At 37.8% G+C, this 27,043-nt stretch overlaps 1 protein-coding gene across 1 annotated transcript; it reads right to left on the bottom strand.

Annotated features, from left to right (window-relative positions):
- Positions 1 to 3,229: 3,229 nt before the first annotated feature.
- On the bottom strand, positions 3,230 to 26,763 carry DECR1 (2,4-dienoyl-CoA reductase 1). Its single transcript, XM_067558257.1, has 10 exons — positions 26,631 to 26,763; positions 20,859 to 21,061; positions 19,749 to 19,806; positions 19,507 to 19,593; positions 16,194 to 16,341; positions 9,733 to 9,832; positions 8,560 to 8,632; positions 4,836 to 4,982; positions 4,396 to 4,458; positions 3,230 to 4,289 (listed from the first exon to the last, which is right to left on the bottom strand). Exons 1-10 carry the CDS (start codon positions 26,709 to 26,711, stop codon positions 4,230 to 4,232), a joined length of 1,020 nt encoding a protein of 339 aa, XP_067414358.1. The 5' UTR covers positions 26,712 to 26,763; the 3' UTR covers positions 3,230 to 4,229.
- Between the last annotated feature and the right edge of the window lie 280 nt (positions 26,764 to 27,043).

The following is a 27,043-nucleotide window of genomic DNA, read 5'->3' as shown; positions in this document are numbered from 1 at the left end:
CAGTCTATCTTGTTGCTTATACCAAAAAATCACATCACGTTTCTCCCAGCCCCAAGAGATGAGGCACTTACCCCAGATCTTATACCAAAGACAATGCTGGCTGCCAATTCTACAGTAAACTCATTAAAGATTTGTTAGCTAGCAAAAAAGAATGAGAGTTATTGAGAGGTTCAAGCAGGCAAAATATACGTACAGATGAATCAGTTTGTAATTACAAATGGTGACAGTGATGCTGCCAGTTCCCAAAAAGTCTTTCAGGGTACCCACATTGTCTCTGGGGATTTTCACTTTGCATCTGGCACATTTCCCTGTAAGAATCCAAACACTTCAGCGATGAAGGATCTTTCTTTGAATCCAATCTTATATCTTCTCCTCACAGAGACAAGCTGACAGTCTCTCTACCCACATGTGCTTTTCCTTTGATGACATTGAGTCCATCCCACACAATGGTCATTCTGATAAAATCCTTCATTAGCATTCCACAAGGCTTCTTCAATGTCTTATAGGTTATTTAGTTACAGGAGTATTTACAATGTAAATGTTTGCTACTACATTATGACAGGACACAGATAAGTAAAATCAATGCATGTAACATCCCATTAGTTTTATGAAGTTTAAACACCCAAACATTTAACAATTGCTTTGATCTAACACACAGTTAAATTGGCCTAAATACATTCGGACATGACCTGGTCTGCCAGCATCACAGACATTTTAAATGAAGTAGCAAATTGGGTGAAGCCCAAGATAATATGTATAACATGCTCTATTTTTATTTTACAGGCATCTCATTAAAGTTTAAAATGTACCTTTTGTTTCTGCCACAACACACTGCATGCCTGGAACTTTAAAAAAAAAACAACCCAAAACATTTTGCTTTGTAGTCATTTTGTGATTAATTACTGGCTTAGTTTATGGATCATAAACAGGTGCAGGAAGTTACTTTGGAAATAATGCCCATTTTTGCAGATGACAAATGTTCAGTTACTGAATAAATATCTAACATATTTGTAAACCAAATATAAGAGTTCCCTCTTAACTGTTCTGATTTTATCAGGTTAAAAAAACAAAAACAAAAATCCATCAAAGACATGTACAAGCAGCTTTTTTCAGTGGTGAAATTGTGTCAGGGCTGAGACTAGCTGATTCCAGATGAATTCTCAGTCTGAAGGGGGTTCCTCTAGTTTCAGCAGCTGAATGCAAGTATGGGTCTGCAATTTATAGATGAATAGGGAGATAGAAAAGAAAACCTTTGTCTTTTCTCTTTTTTTTGACCAAGTAGTAGCATTCATTTTAAATTGTAAAAGGATTCAGAATTCTTAAAATAAGTTTGTGTATACATTCACCACACACTTTGCTGAGAAGTGCTACATTTCAGATTTGAATTGCAAGACTTCACTTAAAAAAAAAAAAAAAATTATCCTGCCTATTCACATTTAAGTGGTGAGCTGAAAAGAAATGTTCATGTTGTGTAAAATTCAGATAATGGATTTTAGCATTCATGCAGTCTGGTGCTGGGGTTATACCTATCATTGGAGCCATTTTAAGACTGTAATCAGACTAACAAGGTTAAATCTGATCTTTTTTTAAAATGTGTTATTATTTATTTGCATTATGATAGCACCTACAAATCCCAACTGAGATTAGTGACCCATTATACAAACACATAGTAACAGGCAGTCCATGCCCTGAAGAGTTTACGATCTAAACACAGAAGGCAGGAGAAAGGAAGTATTACTTGCCTCGTTTTACAGATAGGGAACTAAGGGGGGAAAAAGATTAAGTGAATTGCCAAAGGTCACAAAAAATAGCTGCAGCACTGGAGATTGAACTCAGTATTCCTGAGTCCCAATCCAGTGCCTTAATCAATCACAAAATTTTACAAAAACCTTTGGGAAACCACATATTTTGATAAAAACATAAGGATTACCCTCAAGTAATCTCCAGTGGATTTCCATAGTGATTGTGGCACAGATAAACATCTGAACTTTTGGGAGCTCACAGAAGCATTGCCTTTGGAAGTTCATCCATCAGTATTAAATATTACATATTTAAAAAAGGACTATTATTATTATGTAAGAATTTTTGCTGCATTTGGAAGGAGAAAGGTTAAACGGTCTGCCATGAATCTCACCTGCAGAGACTGGAGTGAAGTAACAAAGCATGTCATATCTGATTTGTCGTCCAGAGAACTAAATGTAGCTAGGTAAGGAAAATCTGTCTCTCCACCCTGACTCAGAGGAAGACATCAGGTAACATATATCTGATTCTCCCCAAGAGCCAGAAAAAATCCACAGACCTGAAAAGACAGCAACTCATATCCAAGAGACATCCCAAATTCTGATAAAAGAGAACTGAAGTGTTCCTTTTACTGCTGACCTAGAGGGTACTGAATTGTTGGTGTTTTCCTTGCTCTAGGAGACTGAGCTGATTTCATTTCCCTGGATCTGAGAAACATTTTGAGGTCTTAGAGAATGGAATCTGAACTACTTAACTACCCTGAAAAACAAAGCCTTTTTTTTCCCTTTTTTTAAAGTTACAGCTTTTTTGTCATCTACTCATACTAATTTGACTCATTTTATTTGGGGATGTAGAATTGTCTCAGTCCTGATGTAATGAGGCCATTACAGACTATTCAACTTAGACCAGAATAGCACCGGTTTGTGAAGGCAGATGCTCTTTCCACAATGCTCTGCCAATGCAGTCCTCAGTCCTGACTTACAAGTCTCCTTTTCTAGTTTTAATAAAACGTTGCCTGAGCAGACATGCCTCGTCATGAAGAAAATGTGTTACTGGTACTTGCAACAGCCCTTCCCTAGGGACTGCATGTTGATGCAATGAGAAGTTTTTATGTTCCAATGAGAGCTCTAGCAGCAGGAGATTGGAGTCATAGTAGAGCCACCCAAGCCAGACAGGTCAAAAGGTAGAAATCAGACAAAAAGCAGTCCACATATCCTTCAGGTTGAGTGATAGGCCAACAACCTATCCTCATAAAAAAGTTATAGAGCCACAACAAGGTAGCCATTCCAGCAAGCAGCATGACAGACAGGAATGGCAGAGCCTTGTTCCTTCCTTAGGTGATACCACAGACAGTAAGTAAAGGATTCAGAATCACAATTGTACCAGAGGAGCTACTAACTAGTCTTGTTCCTTCAAGAGCATTAACTCAAAACTTTTCAGGGAGCAAAAACATACCTAAAGAAAATATGTACGTACTTACGAAGGCAAGACCAGTCTTTAATGCAATTTTTAATATGAATTACAACAGATGCAACACAGACTCAAAAATGTCAGCAAAATCAAGATTGTGACTAATATTCAGTAACTCCTGTGTGAGATGTGCCTTAGTACTCCCTCCCCATGTACACTCTTCCTCTCAGCAATACTATTAGGCCCCAATTCTGCAAAAATGTATGCATGTTCCATTGACTACTTATGGTAGTAAAGTAAAGAACATGTGTGTTTGCAGGATCAGGAACTAATTCTGGAGTGCAAGGCTTTCATCTTAATTTCATAGGTTTCATCAGTTTATCATGTATCGTTTCAGTAAAATATTCCAGAAATATTACTGAAATTGAAATGATCATTTAAAAAATATGCAAATGTCTAAACAACTGAGAAAAAATATTGGAATACAGGTTTGTCTACATGGTGCTTTAATGTGCCCCAGCTGGGATACAAATTCTAGTGCACATCAGCATGTCATGCACTAACTGGCTCATACAGACCTTGCTAGCGCACACTAAAGATTGCCTAGTCCCCATTAATGTAGTACTGTTTGAAATGGGACTGTTAATGGAGACAAGAGAACTTTTAGTGTGTGCCAGCAGGGTTCATATGAGCCAGTTAATGCACGACACGCTGATGCGCACTAGAATTTACACCCCAGCTGGTGCACACTATCACACCATGTAGACCAGCCCACATTAAAACAAGCAGAAAAGAGGAACTAATTCTACAGCATGGCATAGACATTTAAGACACTTTACTCAAAGCTATAGTCTATTTTATATACATAATCAAAAGACTTCATTTGTCTGTGGGAACAAATCAGTAAAATGAAGGGATAAGTATAAATGACATTCAAAACATATCACTATTTCAAAATGTTTTATGAGAATTGTCAGACAAAATGTTTAACAAGATTATTTCTTAATGTGTGTGTGATTTACAGCTAATAGCACTTTTCCAATAATATTTTCTGTAAGGAAGATGGTAAGACGAGTATTTTAAGAGTCTTTTGTTTTCCTGATTATTGCTTCCATCATATCCCACTGCTCACTGGTAACCTACATAATATAAAAAGAAATAGTTTTTCACTTGGGTCTGCATACAATTTTATAAATTTTTTTAAGTATTAGTTTGTATGTAAATAATAAGCATGTAACTTATTACCTTTTTCAGGTCATTGAACTCTCCAGCCATAGAAACATATTCTCCACCATCCATTCTAATAACCTAGAGGAAAGGAGGCAATGCACTTAAGATGGGTGCTTTTTATTAAGCTCCTGTATCATTAGCATTCTCATATCTCTGGGTTCTGTAACATCGACTTCAACTTGTACAAATTCAGACTAAAAAATACACTTAAAATAAATGAATGCAACACTTATTGTAAGATGCTCTTGGCTTTAAAACTATTAGCAAGAGTAAAGTATAATCACCTGACTAGGTTAAACTGAAGCTAAAGATTTTCAAATTAGCAATTTCTTTTGCTTAAATTCTCAAATACTCTACAGCACCTAATGCTTCTTTAAAAATTCTCAACACAACTAAGAACGTAATCTATACATTTAATATTGCTGACAGCCTGAACTAGAATAACGAAAACTTACTGCTCCAGTAACCCAACTTGCATATTCACTACAGAGGTATGTGGCAAGATTTGCAATTTCTTCTACAGTTCCCAGCCGGCCACAGGGAATCCTCCCAATCATTCCTTTCTCAAAGGTGCCTGTTGGGTCAAGACGGCTAAAAGCACCCTACAGAATTAAGAAAAACATTCAGCAAAATTTTATGAGTAACTAGAAAATAAATTCAAACTAAGGTTTGATTCCTGATATCAGACTTAATACCCAAGCTAACAATGAGTAGAAGAGTTGTGACAACTGCATGTTTATTAGTGGGATGGGATAAGAATGAACAGGACAAAGGTTAAATTCCGCTCTCGGATACTCTAGTGTAAATCCAGAATTTAACACAGCAATTTGTGGTGCTCAATAATGACTCTTCTACTCAGTTATAGAGCAGTCAAGAGAGGCTCTAGAAAGAGTCTTGTACACTTTTTCTGCAAATGAGGAGGATAAAGGTCTGAGAAAAATGAGAATGCCTCAGAGCTAACACAGAGCTGTAGAAAAAACTTAAAAAGAAACGAAATTCATATATAGCACAGAATAACCAAACTGAAAAGCAAGCATCCTTTAATCCTGTTGAAAAGGAACAATGAACAGAATGAATCTAGATAGCTTTCGGCTTTAAAGTGCATTTGAATATCTGGGGACAGTGCAATTCATGGATGAGCCTGGGGAGAAAAAGCCCACTCAAATGGTCTTTCCTACTAGTAAACTTTACTGAGCAAAATCAGAAGCTTAAGAAAACATACATTAAGTCAATGCCAGTGTAATGCTATTTACTATATCACATCAGTAAAATAGTAATATATAATAACTACTTAATGATCTTATTTTTTAATGTGCCAGTTTGCATATCTAATACCTTTGCACTGATATAGTGCTGTTCTTTTGCTCATAGGGTTACTTAAAACAGTGTTTCCCAAAGTGTGGGACCTTCCCCTGGGGAATATGGATAGACCTCTCAATTCTTTTCCAGCTTCTCAGTTTTCATTTAAAAAGTAAGTCTCTGGGTATTATGGTTGCACAGAACCTTGAAAACATGATTCACTAGCAAATGATGCAGCTATGCCTGCCTTAGCTTGTAGACAGCCCGAACAATAGCTCTGAAGTGTGAACTGCCCCATTCATTTCCATGGGCTAACTCAGATACAATGATGATAATTAATATAAAGTATTTAATTATTCAAAGTTTATGATGAAAATTTACACCATCTACTCTAAGTGACCGAGAGGGGTGGATTTATTTCCCCCCTTTACTTCTTCTTGAGAAGCATAGCCCAAATTGCTCAAGAGGGCATCTAAGCCCACTTGAAGGAAGCCAAGGCAAATAATTGTACTTAGCAGAGTGTGTGACAGAAACTGTTTTAAAGAAAAAAATGTCACCACATAGCACATACAAATAGAACTAAAAATCACTGTCACGTGATACTGTTGTAAGTTTGAAAATTAATGTTCTATTTCAGTTTTAAATAATAAAATAACTTGTATCCAAACAAACATTTAACATCCAGTATTGACTAGGAGTTGCACACTTCACTGTATATGTAGGTCACGCACACTGTACCCACCTGGGGCTCCTTGCATTGCTCTATTACCCCCACAAGCTCTCTGTTTGCCAACCTCCCCATCCTCCTCTAGTTCAGGGACTCCCTGCAACTGCCCCACTCCATCACTCATGCCAGGGGTTCTATGTGTCTCCCCCATCCTATCCCTCTCCCATGCTTTCCCTTTCCCCATTCCTTTCCATAGCAGGGTCCTCCATTCCCCTCCTCGCCAGCCTCCAGGATTTCTGTGAACTTCCCTATTCCCCCCACCATTCTTATTTCTTTTCTTTCTGTCTAGCAGATAAGTCATTCAAGATGTCAACATTTTTAAACTGTACCTGGAAGATCAGCAGAGCTGAGATGGTGGGTATTATTATACTGGAAGGTATTAAGGGCTGTCACCAACCAGTTTTTAAATATACACACAATTGCAGAGGTGGTTGAAGCTGCTGGGTCTGCTAACCAGATGCCAGGGGCCCATGTGCCCTCCAGTTTCCTCCGTCCAGTTTTCCTATTTTCACCAAAATCAATAGGATTCTGCCCATTGATGCCCACACCATTCCCTGAAATTTTGGAATTGATTAGATGTGGCATTCAAAAGAATTACAGACAAATAAATGCCACAACATTTAATGTAAAGGCTTGCTTTCCTTAGACAAATATGTCATTTCTTATAATAAAAACAGAAAGATCTGTTTAAAAATACAATTTCATTTAATTAAAATTCTAAAATATGAGTTAAACCTTAAACAACCTCTGGAGGAGTTGAAGACAGGCATGAAATTCCATTTTCCTTTATTGGGAGAAGGGGGGCTCGGCTTTCAAAAGTTTGGTAAAATACTGTCCTAAAGCATTTTATTATTACTCTCATTTCACAGATGAGGAAAATAAACTTCAGAGTATAAGCAACTTGCTCAACATTGCACAATAACCTTGGATCACTGGAGAAACAAAGTTTGGTCTTACCAAGACTGAAAAGGTATAGTAATGGGTCACGGCATCTTAAAGCAAGTTTGCATGACATAGCATACATAGACTTGGAAGGATTCGATTTTTATCGATAAATGTTGATATACAATATGTTGATATACAAAAATGTTGATGGGGTGAGATCCCCACACTACCCCCGTGAGAGGGAATTTGGCTAGGTGGGCCCAATCAGCTAGTTAGGCTTCAGACAGAGGAGCTTTTGGCTGGAGACAGCTAATTAAGAAAAGACAGGGCCTATAAAGCCAGGAAGCTGACTACAGACAGGGGCAGCTTCTGAGAAAGAGAAATCACTCCCTGGGAGGAGGGAGGAGGATTCTTGGAGCTGGTGCACTAAAAGAGAGAAGGGGAACCAGAGAGTAGGAAGCAGTTCAGGGAAGAAGCAGTGAGGCCAGAGAGAGGAAGCCCAGCACTGCTTCCTTGAAGCTCAGAGTGGAGGGTGGGCCCAGGTTCCCCTCCCAGCCACTGAGAAAGTGGCATCGGGGAAGTGAATGGGAAGACTGCCTAGGACTGCCCCGGAAGTGGGAACACTGAAGGATTAGCCACAGGGCTAAGTCACAAAAAGGACACTGCAGGTCCTGGCATGAGAGGCGCTGCAGACCAGAGTCAGAGTTACAACGTGCAAACTGCAGATGGGGGCGTTGGCCTTGACAGCTAATACTCAGAGTGACTAGGAGACAGTGTCGGACCAGTGGTGAGTGAAGCACCCCGTGACATCATCAATTTCACTGTACATGCACACAAACCAATGAAAATATATTTCCATCGATAATCAAAATTTACTCATAAGCAAAGTAAGAGAAATGCTGCTTGAAAACTTATTAGAGTTTGATTTAAGGCTTATATTTTTATATTTTGATATATGATGTTGACAATTTGTTTTAACAGTTATAAAGCTTTAACTTTTTGAATCTCAACATCTACGATCATTAAATAATTATTGTATGACTGCCATAAGTTCCCGCAACTGTGAAAATTTAGGAGGAAAACATTTTAAAAAGCTGAAAACCCATAATTTTGTGTAACAGTGAAAATGTAAATGGAGAAGAATAGAAAAATGCTTTAAAATAAACATCAGTATTTTCCACTGAAATTGTAACAAAAATAAAAATCAATTTCTGCCAAGCTTAAGCACATATAAGTTAAAGTCTCACTTTTTAATGACTTAAATGTACCTTTGTTTTTATTGGACCTGGTTGGATCACATTGAATCTCATGCCATATTTACCCCATTCTGCTGCCAGAGACCTAAAAATTCATTAATAGAAAGCATAAATATTTCAAACAGCGTGTTTCCTAATGCTATGCAGAAAGTAGTTTATAATAAAAACTTGGAAGTATATATATGTCAAATATGTAAACACTAACATCTGAAACCTGACTTAGGTATTCTCACAGATTTCTCAAAATATTTTTTTTTTTGGTTATTGGATTTGAATCATCTCACACATGGATGTCATGTTATATGAATTAGCCAACTGACAAATACAGCAACACCAATTTCAAGTATATATTGCAGATAAAGTATACAGTAATGACAGTATTTGGGAGTTAGGTACTTTAGAAAATCCCACCAGTATACATTTGTGGCACATCATTAATATAATTCCCAAACCAAGTGTTTTAGGAAAAATAAGATAACGAAACCCCAACTTCTAAAATGTTTTACAAAGCAGAGTAAGCAAGTGCAGTTTTGCTTTCATGAACAATGTTGTCTTTGCATATGCTGTTTCTTTAAACATGTTAAAACATCTGGTATGATAAATGAATAAAGTGGCTAATCTTTGAAATACACACTTTTAAGTCACACTCAACTTGTGTGAAAAAAGTGTACACAGAACAAAACAGAAGTGTCACTTATTTGCTTTCTGTTTTTCTGGAAAAATAATCACATTTGATCTACTTATATTTTCCAACATTTCTATTTGATTGTCTCTACTGAAGTGGAGTGGCTGAACTGTCTGTTAATATAATTTATTCCCATATAGTTAATAATAGATGTCTTTTTGTTTGGGGAATGAATGTGGTATCTGTATAATGTTAATAAAGGAATTACTGCACATGGTTCTGATAAAAATGTAAGCAGCAGAATTCAATGGAATTGGGTAAATCTCTACTTACTGATCTCTTTTTGCCCTTATAAGATGGCAAAAGTAATAGAACTTAAATACTTCTTTCCTTGAGAAGCTGTGATAGTAGCAACTGCTTTGTTATTATGTAAAATAGAAGTTCATTCATGCTCCAGCCAACTAGCTCCATTTTGCCAGACTGATAGGATGTGCATAGATAACCAAGCAGCCCAGTCTGGAAGATATGAAGATAGAGCACTGGTATGCTCTGCTACTCACTTGCACATTGCTTCTACCCCAGCTTTGGCAGAGGCACTTGGTGATACAAATCCAGACCCACTCTCTGCATAGATTGTTGTAATAGCCAAGAATGCTGCCCCTATAAGATACAAGAAGATAACATTTTTAGACACACAAGACAAACTAAAAATATTAAAATTAATAACAAGTATCAGCAACAATATTGGTGTTTGCATCACCTCTATTTTCAGGGATTTAACTTTTAGCTGTAAAAATGAATTTAAACAAGTTTGGCTCCAGCTGTTCTTTTCACTTTCAGTTTTCCCTGTCCCTGAAATGAGTTATTCCATATATATGAATGCTTTTTCCTGGTGGTCCCAATACTGTGTTTGGAATTGTGTGAGTAAGCCCTCGCACCCAGCGTCCCATTGACACTATATCAGTAAACCCCTTCTAGTGTACACAAGGCATATGAGCCAGGTTACCATACTCATGATAATTCTTGCTGCCCAGGTCTTTAGGGTATTTCTATACTGCAACTAGACCTGTAATTTCCAGTTTAGACAGATGTACACACACTAGCTTTGCTTCTGCTAGTGTGCTATAACCAGCAGTGTACCTGCAATGGCACAGGCTACTGCTTGGGCTAGCTGCCTGAGTATAATCCCATTCTAGATATGTACTCTGGAAGCTAGCCCGAGCCACTGCTTGTGCTGCCGTGGCTGCTCCGCTATTTTTCACATGCTAACTTGATGAAAGCTAGAGTGTGTATGTCTACCCAAACTGGAAATTACAGAAATTACATACTCTCAGTTCTCAGGCAGCTATTTTTGCTCCAGCTTCCATCAGTCCCCACACTTCCTGCCTGAAAGGGAAGGACATAAAACATCAATGTGAACAATTAACAATTTCAGCATAGTTTTGAATTATTACAAATTGCAGTAGAGAGCTTGAGGCTGAAATTGAAGTTTATTCTATTGCCCACAGATCTCTTTCTTAGCAGATTACAGTAATTCATACTATAGCAGAAACTATGCCAAAATTAATCTTAACAATTGCTATACTAAATCTTGCTATTAGTGCTGTAATTACAAATACTTCATTACAAAGACTTAATTATTTTTATAAAATACATTATCAGTCATTCAGTTAGAACAGCAATTATCAAAATAAATGAAGTACATTATGTGATGTAATATAACTGGGTTTTTTTGTTTGCTCACTTTCTTTTGCAATATTCAGTAACTCAAAATAGTTTGCTCAATCATTAGTATGTACCTACTGTAGTTGAGAAGAGGGAGGGACAAAACATTAGCTATAAATCCGTGGTAAGGAGACCACTAGTTCCTTATGCTAATGAATGTAAAACTAAAATATTAAACAATGCTATAGGTAGAACAATTATTTTAATTAGAATTGGCCCAATGGACATCACTAACATTTTATGCCTTGGGGACAGAACATATACAAAGACAGAGTAAAGTGATTCAATTAAACATTTATGGTGAGAAATTCACAGGAGAACTTTTAAAAAACCAACAAAATAAACTAAATTCCCATAAACAGATATGCCTGACGATATCCTGCAACGATTTGCCCTATTTAAAGAAATAAAATTCTCCACACAGAGACTTAGCACAAAAAGACAGAGACAAAAAAAAACAAGCCACCTTTACAATCTATTTAGAATTAGATATCAAATATGCATAGTTAGTAGACTTAAAAGGAATAGGTTTATTAAATGCATGTTAAGTAAAACCAGGTGCTCCAGGCTTAGAAGCAGCAAGACTGACACCAGTATTGTTAACACTCATCAATGTTTTATTTACATGCATTTCAGTTCGCTCTTACAATGTGTATGTGTAAATGTATCAGTTTATTAATAAGATATTATCTAATTGTTTTCACTATCTCATGTGTTTAAATAAAAACAGCATCTTAAATTTTGAAACAATGGACTGGCAGACTACAATTATTGATAATGGTAATTACCGTAACACTTACATGCCCCAACAAAGATTGGGGCCCCACTGTGCTAGGTAGCGTACAAATGCACAGTAAGACACAGCTCCTGTAACAAGAGCTTAAAATCTAAATAAAGATTATATTATTTACAAAAATAGTTTTAATGTAGATTATATTTTTGACCTAAAGTACATGTCAGAGTCCCTGTAACAACAGCTGAGATGTATGCCAGCATACTATTATTAAATATTTAAGTAGAACTCACAATGTACTACGTGCACCCCAAACATTAAAGAAAGAATGGTCCCTGCTCCAAGGAGCTCATAGTGTAAGGATAGGAAAATAGACAGGTTAGGGGAAGGGAAACAAAAAATAAGGAATTTTTAAAAATATAAATACATAAGATTCACTCTAGGCAGCATGGTGGAAGCCGTTCTCAAGAGGGCCTTAAATGTGAACAGGCCTTGCATGAGGGGATCATGAGGAAGAAAGCATGACTGTGAAAGAAGCTGACAAACAGGTGGCCAAAGGTATAAACATTGGTAAAGCAGAAAGGGAAGTTAGAGAGATGACACGAAAATAAATAAAGGATAGGAAGAGATGGAAAGAATTACATGGAGCTTTGAAAAAGGAGGCAAAAAGCTTAAATTTAATGGGATGCGAGATGGGGAGCCAGGGAAGGTAACTGAAAAAGACACTGACAAGTTCCTATTGTGAGGCAAGGAAGCTGACTTTAAAGGCTGCCATGTGTATTGACTAAAAGGAAGCAAGGTATGTTTGGAAGGCCAGAAAAGAAGCTACTGCAGTAGTATGAGGTCCTGACAGAGATTTGTCTGTGGGAATGGAAATAAAAGGATGGATCTTGGAGATGCTGAGGAGGAAGAAGATATTAGTACCTAAGTGGGACTGGCCTAACTGGACATTTCTAGAATGCACTGCATGTGGCATAAAAAAATACCATTTGACCAGAGACGATAACATAATCACAAGAGTCTATACACAGCTTTGGAACGTTAAACTGTAGTCATCAACACACAGCAATGGCATAAGCAAATTCAAAGCATTGTGGATACTTTCTGGAGTAAAGTTGTTCTGCACTATCATAAAGATGGCAATTTCAAGAAATCTGACCACACTAAGCATTTTTTGTAATTAGGATTATAGTAACAGATTTTTGTCCATGTAAAACACAGGAACAGGCCCATATGCACACTATTCATTTTCATGCTCTAGATAGGATTTCTTCCAAAACCCTGAACGCTTCTCCTATATCCTTCTGGAATAAACGTATATTTTGGGTAATGGAGGAAGAGATTGCACTACACAGTCACAAGCTGAGATGGCTCACATATGTAAGTGTGGTAAGAAGTGAGAGTTTAAGCCTGTTGTAGTAAGAAGTGAGAGCTTAAGGCTTGTAAAACAGGCTAAGGCCTAAATGGAAAAAGCCGAGTGAACAGAAGTATAAGGGGTCACTCAAGTTAACTGAAACTGGTACAGGAAAGTGCTGATACTGCAAGATTGTAAGGCTGCCAAAATATAACTAAAATATGTAGCAGGTATAGGAGGTACCAAGATACTAACTCTCTGAAATGACACTTTTATGGATAGAAATTATACATGGAGTGGTGTTGCCCAAATCAGCCAATCAATGGAAAAAGGTGGTATTAGACTACGTCAAGAGGGTGGCAACTACCTACGTCAAAGGGGGCAGAACAAAATTGTATGTAACAGTGTATAAAAGAGGGAATACCGGTGTCCGGTCTAGGGGATAACGGAAAGTCCTGCTGTTGGGCCGTGGCCATTGTAACACTGCCCAGGCGAAACTGACCCAGAGATACTCTAAGTCATTTCTCATTGTGCCGCACGCAATAAACCTGGCCTGGGTGCCTTCGTTGCTCAGCTAATCTGTGGTCGTGTCGACTCATTAGATCGTGAGAGCCGTTTCGGTTTCCTGGCCAGAGCTGGGACAGCATCTGCACAGGGACACACGCACGCAGCCTACACTGATAAACATCGGTGACCAACACATCGATTACCACAGTAAGGAGAACTATTTTATGTTCGTGTACAGTGAAGAGAACATGAATTTTCACTATAATTATCACAAAAACAAATTAAGAGGATGTAACTCATTCTTGAATTAAGTCTATATGCTACTGGCAATTTATATTTATATGTTTCCCCTGGAAAAATCCTACAGAAATTAAAATATCTTATTCCCAAGGATTCCCTGGAGCACAAAAAAAGAGGCAGTTATACAAAAAAAAAAACTTTAAAAAGATCATAATGAAACTCTTAATACACAGCAAAATATTTGAAAAAAATTATGTTGGATATTTAAAGACTAATTTTAAAACTATAGCCTAAGGAGCAGTAAATATGGTTTCAGGTACAAGAGACAGAGCCTGACACAGTGATTGTACAATAACTAAGAAGGTGTTTGGGAAAGTTTATTACTGGAAAGGAAACACTTTTTGCTGCTTTAACAATAATTGCAGACTTGTGTTAAAGCAACAAAAATCTGAAACCTTAAAATGAACAAGTCCATCTGATCAGGCAACTAGAGAAATGTAATACAAGTAGGCTCTGCAGAATTACAATTTTTCATATATAATTTCAACAGATAATATATATGTTTATTTTTAAGCAATTTTTAACTTATCAATATAAATATTCAGTTGTGAGAAATTATGGGTTTTAAGCTTTTTTATTTTTATGTATTTAAATTTTCAGTTGTCGGAAATTATGGGGTGTGATCAGACAATTACTTAATGAAAGTAGACATTGAGATTCAAAAAGTTAAAGCTTTTTAACTCTTAATACACAAACTCTCAACGTCACATGTCAAAAATATACAAAGTATATACCATTAAATCAAACTCTAAGAAGTTATCAAGCAGTGTTTTTCTTACTTTATCCATACATAAATTGTGATAATAACTGATGGAAATATTTTTGTTGGTTTGCTTGTGCACAGTGAAATTGATATTACTGATAAAAAGCTAATCTTTCTAAATCTAAATACAAGTCAGGACAATTCTAGGCTCCTATCTAGTGTGCGCCATTGACTCGGTGTGTGACTTTGTGCCTTAATCAATCTGAAACAGGTAATAAAAACAGGATCATATGGAAAACCAAACCCAGGAACTCTCATCACTACTAGCCAAAGAGCAAGAAAGGAAGATTTTTTTTTTTTTAAAATTAGCAAAATTTAGATTAGACTGGTGAATTAGTGCAGTGGCAGCTGTGATGCGGGTGGTGTACTGATCCATGGTGATGAAGAGGGAGCTAAGTTTTCGGACAAAGCTCTCTGTTTACAGGTCAATCTGTGTCCCCATCCTCACCTATGGTCATGAACTCTATGTAATGACTGAAAGGATGAGATCATAGGTACAAGCAGCAGACATGAGGTTTCTCTGCAGGGTGGCTGGGCTGACTCTCCAAGATAGGGTGAGGGGCTCGGCTATTTGGGAGAGCCTCCAGACTGAGAGCAGTCAGCTGAGGCGGTTTGGGCATCTGATAAAGATGCCCCCAGTAGGCTTCCTGTGGAATTATACCAGGCACATCCCATTTGGAAGAGGCTCTAAGGCCGACTTAAAACACGCTGGAGAGATTATATCTCCTGTTTGGCCTGGGAATCCCAAAGGAGGAGCTGGAACCTGTTGTAGAAGAAAGGGTCCTCCCTACTCTCTACTCTGCCACTGCAACCCTCAGTCTACTTTTACTGGTCAAGTAGAGGGAAATGCAAAAACTCAGCAAAAGTAGTGAAAAGGAAGTCAGAAGTTTGCAGTTCTTTTACTTTAAAAAAAAAAAAAATCTAAGGTGTTGCTAGTAACACTGAGGTTACTTAAAAAAAAACCAAAAAAAAACCCCATGAATTTTAACCTAATTGAATCTATTTAAATGAATGCAACATAGTAAATTGCTTAATTAAAGGAAATGAAGAAAGGACAACAAAGAAAAGTAATAATACTAATTGTAATTTAAAGAAAAAGTCTTATTTTTAATAATTTATAGATATGGCACAAATCATGCAATCAAATTCATGTAGACAACCTCATTGACTTTGGATCTGTTCGCAGGATCAGCTCCTAAAATAAAATAATGGATTCTGCAGGGTAGTGCTGAGTGTTGTATACATAACTGCATTACACAAAAGTTTCTTCCCGCAAAACCTGTACAGCATTAAAATTCATTTACCAAAATGTTTCAGGGATCAAAACTTGCTATTATATTGTACATAATATATTGTACATAATATTGTACATAATACAAACATTAGGAAAAAGTTTTTTACTAGGAGGGTGGTGAAGCATTGGAATGGGTTACCTAAAATCTCCATCCTTACAGGTTTTTAAGCTGAGGCTTACAAAGCCCTGGTTGGGATGATATAGTGAGGTTAGTCCTGCTTTGAGCAGGGGGTACTAGATGACCTCCTGAAAGATTCTATGATTCTATAAGTGTTAAAGCAAGGACAAAAATGGTAATGAGATGTCACAATCCTTAGGCATTGTTTAGCTTTACGTGTAATTTACCTTTTTTTACTTTAATTAGTTCCTTTCCAATTTCCAGAGTTACAAAGGCAGTACCATTAAGAACAATATCAACTATTGTTTTCCATGCATTAGCAGAAAGACGTTCAGAAGGAGAAATAAAGTTTCCAGCCGCATTATTTATCACAACCTGAAACACAAGAAGACAAGCCTAAAAAGTTATATGGAAATTAGCTCACCATAGCACTTAAGAGTGCTAAGAAACCTTTTGGCATTGCTAGAGATAGAAGTAAAAATGTTCTTATCAAGTGAAGTACAGTTTAGACAGAAATAGAAAATAACCCATCATAAACTGCAACTTCTGCAAAAATACATGAATATTAGTACAAGGAAATAAAGTGAATGTGCAAAATGTTGTAAGCTATTAATTTTAGTATTGAGAAAGTAAAACTATTATTAATTATCCAGTGTCCCCATGAGAAATTTAACTGGAAGACTAAAGTCTTTGAGGGGGAAAAAAGCCTGATTCCTAAATTACATTTTTACATATATATCACATTTATTTTGAGCCATGAGATACACAGAAATCAAAAATTGAAACGTTATACTAATTTGATCATCAAGTATGGATCATGTAATTTTTAGATAGTGAGAAATTTTAAGCCGTAAATACTGCACCAATAGTTGCCAATTTATGAAATCACAAAGCAAAAGTTTATTTTAGTATAGATATCTTTGACCTTCATCATTTCTGCCTTTCTAAAAATATTGATCAAACGTGTAGCTACCAGAAATATGAATAGCTATATGTAGTTAATGGTAAGTTTCTTTACAGGAGCCCGGTATGACATAAGCAGTTTTGAAAATAAACATGTCCACTTCCTATGGCTGTATTAACAATTTGAGGTAGTGAAGTCATATATAGTTATCACGTATTATTTATATAGTGTCATTGGTGTTCCTGTCATTCTGCAGACAAATAAAACAACAGGTCTTGCCAAGATGAACTTACAGGCTAAATTAAAACATTAAACTGAAAATAATGATCACAAAGGGAGGGTACAATGCATTATATAAATATAATCATGAATAAATCAAAATGGCCATAGATATTCCAAGAGATAGTGAGAATACCTGTAGAACTTCACTCAACTTTATCTAAAATGAGACTCATTGAACCAGTGTGCTGATACCTCACACTGTAAAAATGTTAAAGACATGAGCAACTGTACACAGGATGACAGTAACTGAAGCTATTTTTTATTTAATAAGCAACAGTAAGATTCTGGAAAGTGGGGGACTGGATGGCTCAAGAAACTGAGTCTCATGTTTGGATTACTAATTCAAATGCGACTTGAGTCATTAGCGATGATCAAAAGTTGATATAATCTGGCTAACATTCTGAGACTAATGTGAAATAGGTTAATGATCCGACCCCATTTACTAGTCCACAAGTATCCACATCAGAGAAGAGAACTGGAAACCAGTCTTTTTACAAATAATTTTTGCCAGTCTCAACAAAACAGGATAAAGATGGAATGGATGTGAAAATGAAATTAACCTTTCAAGTCTTGAAGTAGCACTTCCATAACAGGTTTCAGACACAATGGTGGGCTTGCATTACTGTTGCTCATATCTGCCATGCTTATATCTGTTCTGTAGCTATAGAGAACTAATTTTCAGTCAGTTTACAATCTTTCACAAACACTAAATTCATGTCATTTTTTAAGGGCCAGTAGTTTAATGAAGGGCAGGAAGTCCACTTCTACAGTAAATACAGGAAAGAAAGCTGTTCTTGACAAGTAATTTGTGTTGGTCAAACTCCAGGGTCTTCACTAATACTTCAAACAACCACCCACAGATCTAATATTCACTAAGTTGCTAATATCAGTGTTCAGTGATCCTGGCTGTTATATCCCATGAGGACAAATGAGCATAAAAGAATAAATATTTTAAACAGATGCATTATCAAGGGGTTGTGTAACATACAACACTGAAACAGGCTATAGCACTCCAAGAAAGTGTGTGTGTGGGGGGGGGAGAGAACCATCTATATTCTCTTTACATGGTTTCTGGTGGGATAAGTTGTTGTCATTTCTCTCTTCCCCGTCAATTTTCTATTGTTTCTAATTTATAACCCATGTTGTCTCCTTCTCTGCTTTACCCCATCTTTCTCCTCTGAACCTGCCTTTCCATTCCTTACTCTGTTCCCTTTCCCCAAGTTATTTCCTCCCTACTTCCCTCCCTGCCTTCCTTGTACTTTTGTTATCTCTCTCCTCCAAGTTCTGCCTCTGATGGCCCTACACACTGCATTAAGCTATACCGGCAAAAGTACAGTTTTGCCAGTCTAAGCTATGTCCACACTTGAAGTGCTTTGATGATATGGAATACCAGTATAGCTATATTGGCAAAGTGTAATATAAGTGTAAATCTGACTTAAGTTTTTAATAAATAATAAATATGCCCTGTTTCCCAAAATTGAACAGGCTAGTTGTCCTACAACTCTAATCTCTGTCTACTTGAAAGACTGCCTCGCTCCCTCTTCCATAATGCTATAGCTGGATCCCCCTGGACTTAAAAGGGAGGGACGGGGGATAAAGAGTTGTATGTGAGCAGCCCTTAGTTTTGGTCCAAAATAGCCTGATTTGTTCACCTTCTGGGCACAGCCTTTTTACTCAGGCTTTAGAGGAGCAGGAGTATTTATGGAAGCTGACAATTTGTTCTGATTTGTTTAGCTGACTGAGTTGCTGAGGGTTGTGTGCAGGTTATTGGAAGGTGTTTAGCTGCTGGGTTCAGTTATTGATTTCTTAACATGTTAGTTTTCAAATAGGCACCTTTTTAGTACACCAAATGTATACACCAAAATAAATAAAGACAAGGAAGGATTAAAAAAAGTCTCTCTTTATAACAGCGTTACTCTAATTTCTGCTTTAATTTGGGAGACCCTCTGATAGTAATGTGACAGGTATCATAAGTACAGGGATAAATAAAATCATCCTGGTAGGGCTATGTCCTGCTTGTTTTACTTACACAAGTGATTCGTCTCTAATAGCAATGGAACTACAGTATACGATGAGTAAGGAGACAGGATTTGGCCCATTTGGCTACTGAGTCATTCAAAAGCTTCACAAAACAATAGATACTATGGTGATTATCTTCTTTTTCTACAGTGATTAACAGATAAAACACTAGTTTTGTACTGCAGTATTGCTGAATTACTAGCTGGTTTTTTTCCTGTTGGGTCTCTGTAGGCAGAGCTGCCTTTCCACTATATTATTTTTGTTCACACATACATTATACAAGTTATTTTCAACAATGAAGACTGAAGTCCTTGCCTCATAACTAGCACACTTACATCAGGATGTCCTGTCACTTTGATTAATTCAGCAACAGCATTCTTAACAGAAGCAGGGTCTCTCACATCACACTGGATTGCATGAACCTATATAATAATAGAGAAAAAGGCAATTGTAAGACTTTATAAAAATATCACTCATGAGGACAAAGAAGCCTACAAAATACTTTAAAATGCATAAAATTCCTATGACAGTTAATTTATAAAAAAAATATTAAAAATACACACATCCATAAACTTACCTTATTTCCTGTTTTAGAAGAAATTTCTTCTGCAGTTTGTTTCAAAACATCCATCTTCCTAGAAATAATTATAAATTTTAGTATGACTTTTGAGTTTTCACTAAATGCATATATGTTATAAATCATTGCACTTTGAAACATTAAAATCTGTCTATAAATGCCATTTATGTGTATATGGCTGCTAATTTTAGTGCAAAATTTGAAATAAAAATAATTTAATGGGGCCTTAATATTTCAAATCAACTTCTGAAAAAACCTCTCAAGTAAAATGGAGGTTTATAGAAATTCCAAGTTGTGTCCAGCAAAGTAATCTCCTCATATTATTAGCTAAAAGTAACTCAGATGGGACTAAAAAAAGAGATACTTAATTGAAAAACACAGCAAGAGATATTTAATAAAAAAGTCTTCATCCTATGCACAATGAAAGTAAGTATTTTATTGCTTTTTGTTTTAGCTATTAACTTATTTTTTGGGGGAAAAGTATTAAGGAAGGGCCTACCAACTGTTATAAATACAGTATTTAATTTGTTATTTGGAAGAAGAGCTTCACGGTTTGTATTAACTTGAAGGATGGGATTATCATCTGCTCTTATTACACTGGAATTCTTGGAAAGATCATCTTTAGTAATAAGGAGAATTATGTTAAGGTTGCCTTAAAATTCTGATGGTTAAAAGAAATACTGGTTATAGGAAATAATGAGAAATGTAATAAGGAAGATAGTATCTGTAATGATAAAATCACAATGGTCATTGTTGTCCATTTAAAAAGAAACTTCTTGACTTAAAAACAAACCATTTTGAAAACATCTAGAGAATAACAGCATAAAACATTACAGGTCTTACTTACATAAATATTAACAATTTTAAATATAATATTTATACTTTGCAATATGTTGGTATATGTTTCAGAGCAGCTTTTTAAACTTTAGCGTGAGATTATAATTAAAATGGTACTACAGGTTAAAAGTCAGACCTAAATTACATGATTGTAGCTATGAATATAAAATGTATCTTTATGTATTGTTTATGAAGGAACAGGGAATTCAGCTTTCAATTCAGCTTTCAATACTAAATTAAAAAATATTCTTAGGTTTGCTTATTAGTATTTACCTGCTTGATATAACACATTCAGCACCTAAACTGGACAAAGCTGTTGTCATTCCTTTGCCAAGCCCCGTACCTCCACCGGTAATAAAAGCAACTTTTCCTTGAAAGGCATTTGGTGGTAACATCACTTTTTGAAGAGGTGAAAAGAAGCTAGCGTGTGGTGCGTTGCTACTTTGACTTAATACATTTGATCCATGACTGAAAAACTGGGGGGAAAAAAATGGAATTATTTACTACTGCTTGTATACATGGATTACCACAAATATCAGAAGAAAATTTAGTTTTCAGTCTAAGAATTATAATAAATACTTCCATAATTCACACAAATTCACTGTGAGCAATAATTTTAAATTTATTGCATCACACCATCTATGAATGTTTTTAAACAAATATGAATATTCAAGTAATTGTAATATTTAGGGTAAGTCAATACACTGCTGTAACTTCCACTAGATTTCCTATGAAATAACTGTTGAAAAACATTTTATTTAAGTTATTTTTGTTCTTTTGAACATTGTGCCCAGTCCTGCAATGATTACTCACTTAGGCCCCAATCCTATGTTGGGATTCATTAGTGTGGACTCATCAGCTGCTTGTAGATCCCAAAGCAGGATTGAAGCCTTAGACCCTGATCCTGCAACGACTTATGCATGTGCTTAACTATACACATTGTGAGTAGCTCAATAAGTCAGTAGGACTACTCATGGTGTGTAAAGCACATGTATAAATCTTTGCAGGATTGGGGCCTTCAGTGATAGCTACCCAAGGCCTTGATCCTGCACCATTGAAGTAAATGGAATTTTCACTATTGGCTACAATGGGAATTGGATCAAGCCCCACACAACTAATCCTACTGGTTAATGGAACTACTTGTATGAGTAAGGCTTTCGTGACTAGAACCTGACACATCCCATTATAACACTGTGTTTTTAATTGCTTATAATTTTGCCAGTTTTAACAGTTTGAATCAAAATTTTCCATGTTGGATGTCTGCTTCAAGCTGAAGGTTTTTGGAAAATTTCAGCCAAAACAGTTCAACCATTTCTGAAAATGAGACCAGGGGAAAATATGATTTTTAACAAAAAAATTCTGGTGCCCTGAGGCTTTGGAGCAGGGACTTGAAATTCTGCAGGGGAATGGCCTTTGTGTCAGAGATACGCTTTTTGCCATCCCTGTGCAAATCCACCCAAATTTGGCCGTTATAAGCCTAGGAAAAATCACAGTTCACACATGCTCAGTAGAGATTTGCTAAAGTTTAACAGCTACCATCTTTGATTAGATTTCATCCTCACTAAACATGCTCCATCCTCCCTCACACTTCTGTATGTGATTGGACTGTGCATGCACTAATCCCATGGAGCAATTGAGCACACTTCAACCTATGGCTGCAGGAGCAAAGCTGGACTTCCCCTGTAATGGCTGCTTCCAGCTTCTTGGGTGGGACTGCAGGACACGAACTGAGAGCACAGAGCCTATTGGCACCCAAGCAACATAGAGGAAGAAACTATCTGATTCAAATGTAAAGGGGACAAGAAGCACATCTAGAGCATTATGGAGGAGAGCTGTGGGAACAGATTGAGAGAAAGAGCCTGAGGGAAGAGTGGGGTGGGGAGAAGGAAGCAGTGAGGAGGGAAGACAGATGTGACAAACAGCTGTGTTGTAGGGGGTGAAATGTGACTGTCTGGGCAAAAAGGTTGGGACAAGAATCCAGGGGAAACGAGACTGAGATCGGATGAGAAGCCTGGTCAGAGAGACTGGGAGATAATGGAAACAGGGAATGCGGAGGGGAGGGGGGTGTGAAAAAGGAGGGGCAACTGGAGGCCTTACCATAATTCAAACAGATTTTTGTCACAGGTATTTTTAGTAAAACTCACGGATAGGACGTGGGTAATAAACAATAAATCATGGAATCCTGAGCTGTACCGCCTGGGGGCCAAAAGCCCAAGCCCCACCGCCCGGGGTTGAAGTTGCGAACGTCACATAAAATCACAGAATCCGTGACCTCTGTGCGTAGCTTTAATCATAATGCACAGACGCAAGATTGCACAGCCAGCCTTAGTTCTGGCATTTCCAACTTCTGAGTGCTTGACTTTGCAACCTTGAAAATGTCCTTTTAACATAGTTTTTTCATGTAATTTGTATAAAAAGGAAGTATTGTAAAAACTTGTAGATTTTTAAATATTAATCATCACTAAGGCAATGTATAGAAAACTGTCAGTCATTAGTATATAGAGTTCCACAGTTTTCTAGCTGAAAATTAAACAAATTAAATTCCTGTTTTTGTATAAATATCGTTTTCATTATTACATTACATTAAAATTGGTTAGTTTTAATAAATACATATTTTTTTAAAAGCCTCAAATACTCATTTTTAAAATATAAAAATCAAAACAGCTTAAACTAGAAAATTAATTCTAGCGCTTAATCTCATGTTATACATGGCATCACTTGATGTTTCAGTAACTAACCAATAGCAATTAAAATCCTATAACTGCACTTCAGTAATATGAATCCACTTTACAGTAGCATTCAGAAGTCCCAGATCAGGATTGGGGCCCCATTATGTTAAACACTATACTATGCCCAATAATCTCCTAAATGTAAAGCCTGTGCATTGGAGTAGATAAGAGAAACATGCCCAGGGTTATGCCAGCCTTAAGTAACAAAGATGGCAACAAGACTATCTTGGTTATAGTGGTGTAAATTGCCTGCTATCTCCCTACCACAGGGGAGCATGAAAAATGTCAGGAGGAGCCCAAGCTGGTCTGAAATTTGGGTGGTGCTGGCCAGTGGGGACAAAACCACATTGGCTGCTGCTGGAACCATTAATGGAAACTGAAGTTGCCTTCCAGAATAGTCCATGTCAGAGGATAGATGACAATGTTACAGCCTGCCTCAGCAACAATGCTTTCAAGACCACCTAATTTTCTCCAAGACTGGTTTGGACCAGAAGAAAAAATTTCTGTACTTGGTTATGAATTTGTTTTAAAAAGAAGGAAATCTTACATTCCTGAAGTGGACCTGATGATCCAGGTAACAAAAGAACTCAGTGATGCAAAGAAAATAATTCAATACTATAAAAGAAAGTCTGTCAGCACACATATCACCATGAAAACCTAGATTACATACTAAAATAAATACCCTGGGGCAGTTTGCAGTCTGCCTGGTAAACAATATCAACATTTGGAACTTCTCCACAGCATAGCTTGTGGAAATACTTGAGTAATCAAAAAAGTTAATTATTTGCTTTTTTAGTTAACTATTTACTAGTAGTTTCATTTTGGCAAGATACTTTTTTCTTTTTCTCACATACACATTGAATTGACCAAATTACAATACTTTTTATAATAATCCATATCAAAGACAGTTTTACTGTCTGACTGCCACCCACCTCCAGAATCTTTACATGAGGATAATAAGTCAAATGCTTTTGCATAGAATGACATTTTTATCACTCACTTCTCTTCAATCCTGAGTGTCTGCAACCTGCATTAGAGACTAGCATCAAGCACTGCAAAAAACTATCATCTTATTTTGCTAGAAAGATCACGCACAATCAGGAAGCCGTCTCAAACAGCATGGATCCACTCCGCCTATAGCCACCAACCCACTTGTACTTCTAGAATTCAGTACATTCACTCAGTAAGGAGTTCTGGACACTGCATGGGAGTGTCAACCTGAAACTTGTGAATCCAAACCAGGCCCTTCCTGGCTTGTGAAAGAGAGTCAAAAGCAACTGGTACCACTCCTGACTGAAATAAGCCAATGCCTCATTCAGAAAAGGAATCTTTCCTTCCTACTTCAAATACACAATAGTCCAACCAAACACTGAAGAAACCTACCCTGGATACATCAGTACTAGCCAACTACTGCTCAGCATTAAATCTCCCATTCCCCCAACCAAACTCACAGAGAAGTTAGTTAACGGCCAACTACAAGCTCATCTAATTGAAGCTAATATTCTAGACATGGCACAATCTGTATTCAGGCCAGGACATGGAACTGAAATAGCTTTAGTGGCACTGATCTCCTGTCAATGGACAGAGGACAGACATTATCCTCATCCTACAGGACCTCTCTGCAGAATTCAACATTGTTCACAATAAGATACTCTTGCCTGACCTTAGAGAGGTGGCAGAAGTCCATGGTAATGCACTAAAATAGTTTAAGCCCTTCTTGGAGGGGCACAGCCAATGACTAGGCAGGAAACTGCACAAGAATTAATTCTCTCTCTAGTCCTTTTCAACATCTACCTGCAGCCACTAAGTGAACTAGTTCAAAAACATAAGACTTAAGTGCATGCAATATGCAGATGACATACAAATACATATATGACCACACTTCTACCAACAAGATGGCCACAGTCAATTTCTAAATGCAAACAAGTGGCTGAAGCTGAACTTGAGCAAACGCAGAGGTGATGCTAGTGGACAGAAAAAAATATTTTCATGAGTTTTCAACCTTTGGTTGAAGGTACATACCCACAATTGCTCAATTCAGTCTGAAGTTTAGGAGTACTTCACCGTGCAACTACATGAGTCAGCTACACCAGTACAAAACAACCCAAGTGTAAAAATGGGCTAGGGTTTAAACTAAACTGAAAATAAGCCCAGAGACAAGCTAAAAATAGGTTAGGAAGTTGAAGAAACACCCAGAGGAAGGCAGAGAAATCATGACATTATCCCTACTTGCAGGAATAACACAGCAAGTCTGTTCTGGACAGTAAGTGCTGTGTCTGGACAAAGCTCTTCCAAAACATTGTATGCACAGGTACCTATATAAGTAAATAGACCAATCTATTTTGACTGTAAAATGCAAGCTATTTTAGTTAATCTGTATTGAATAGTACTGCTGCCAAGACCAAAAGTTGGTAAAAGGCTAGCTATGTACCAACACCTGCAACATTTATCCAGCTAGAGAAGGGGAGGTTACATTTAATGCTTGGGATGGAGGAATATGGAAATTAATGTGTATGTATGGCTAGTGAAAGTGACTCTGCCCAAGGAAGTTACACTGGAGGGTGAAGGGGGGAGATGGAAGGCTTTCACTGTGCTCCTGGGGAGGGGGAGAAATGGAATGGGTTTCTAGTGCTGTCAACTCTCACAATGTTATCACAAGTCACTTTTTTGGTTTTTTCCTAAAGTCATAGCCACTGATATCAGATATTACATGCGAATCTCAACTTTCATTAAAAAGTAAATGTCTAGCCCTTCTGGTGGCAGAGAAAAGCTTGAAAAAGATTAAACAAGTGCGTCTTAAAGGAATCAAGAGGCAAATCAAAAGAAACCACGACTTCCTTTAAAAAAAAAAAATTATGGTTTTAAGCCAATCACATGATTTTTTTAACACTTAGGATTGGCAATACTGGATTTCACGGTGTCTTACAGGGAAAATGGAGCAGGGGTTAACACCGTGTCCAGGGAGAGGGGCGAGGAGGTGGGCTCTGCTTGCTGGCTCCTGGGATAAAGTGACACGGTGCCCGGTGGGGAAGGGGAATGGACGGTGCCCAGCCGTAAGGGCAGCACGTGTGGGGAGAAGTGCACGGTGCGCTAGGGGAGGAGGGGGTGTCACGCTGTGCCCTGGCCATGGGGGCAGCCTGGGTGCGAGAGACTCAGAGGAGAGAGACCTGTGTGTGTGTGTGTGTGTGTGTGTGTGAGAGACACTCTCGGAGCCTGGGCGGGGCTGACACGGTCCCGGCTACTGCGACGGCCGGGCCGGGGAGCAGCGACTCCCAAGCTCGGCCGGGAGCTTCACGGCGGGGGAGCGCGTCCTTACCCGCCGCCCTACGAGAGGCAAACTCGCGGCCGCACCAGCCCACAGGCCGCACCGCCACCTCGCCCGGACCACCGACCCCATGGTCGCCGCTAAGCCTCAGCTCCCGGCCTCGGCCGAGCTACTGCCAGTTATATCGGGCGCGTTCGGCTTGGCCCCGCCCCCTCCTGTCCGCTACTGAGAGCGGGGGAGGCGCGTGCCCTGTTTGCGGAAGGGCGGCCGGGTTGGTTTGAGAGGGGGGCGGGGCGGCGCGGCGCCTCGCTCTGTTGTTCAGCTCAGCCCAGGGCCTGACCGGCCGGTGTGAAGTGAAAAACTGTATTTCGTGAGAATGTGTGTCCCCGCTCTGTTTCTCCCATGTAGATGGCAGAAGAGTAAACCTGTGACCACTGCATTGTGCGCATGCTCACCGCATTCAG

The sequence above is a fragment of the Emydura macquarii genome, unplaced genomic scaffold (genome assembly GCF_026122565.2).
Source record: "Emydura macquarii macquarii isolate MOO-44397 ecotype Brisbane River unplaced genomic scaffold, CSIRO-AGI_Emac_v2 contig_1897, whole genome shotgun sequence".
NCBI classification, from domain to species: Eukaryota; Metazoa; Chordata; order Testudines; family Chelidae; genus Emydura; species Emydura macquarii.
The sequence above is the reverse complement of the archived record's forward strand: the minus strand, read 5'-3'. Positions and strand labels throughout refer to the sequence as shown.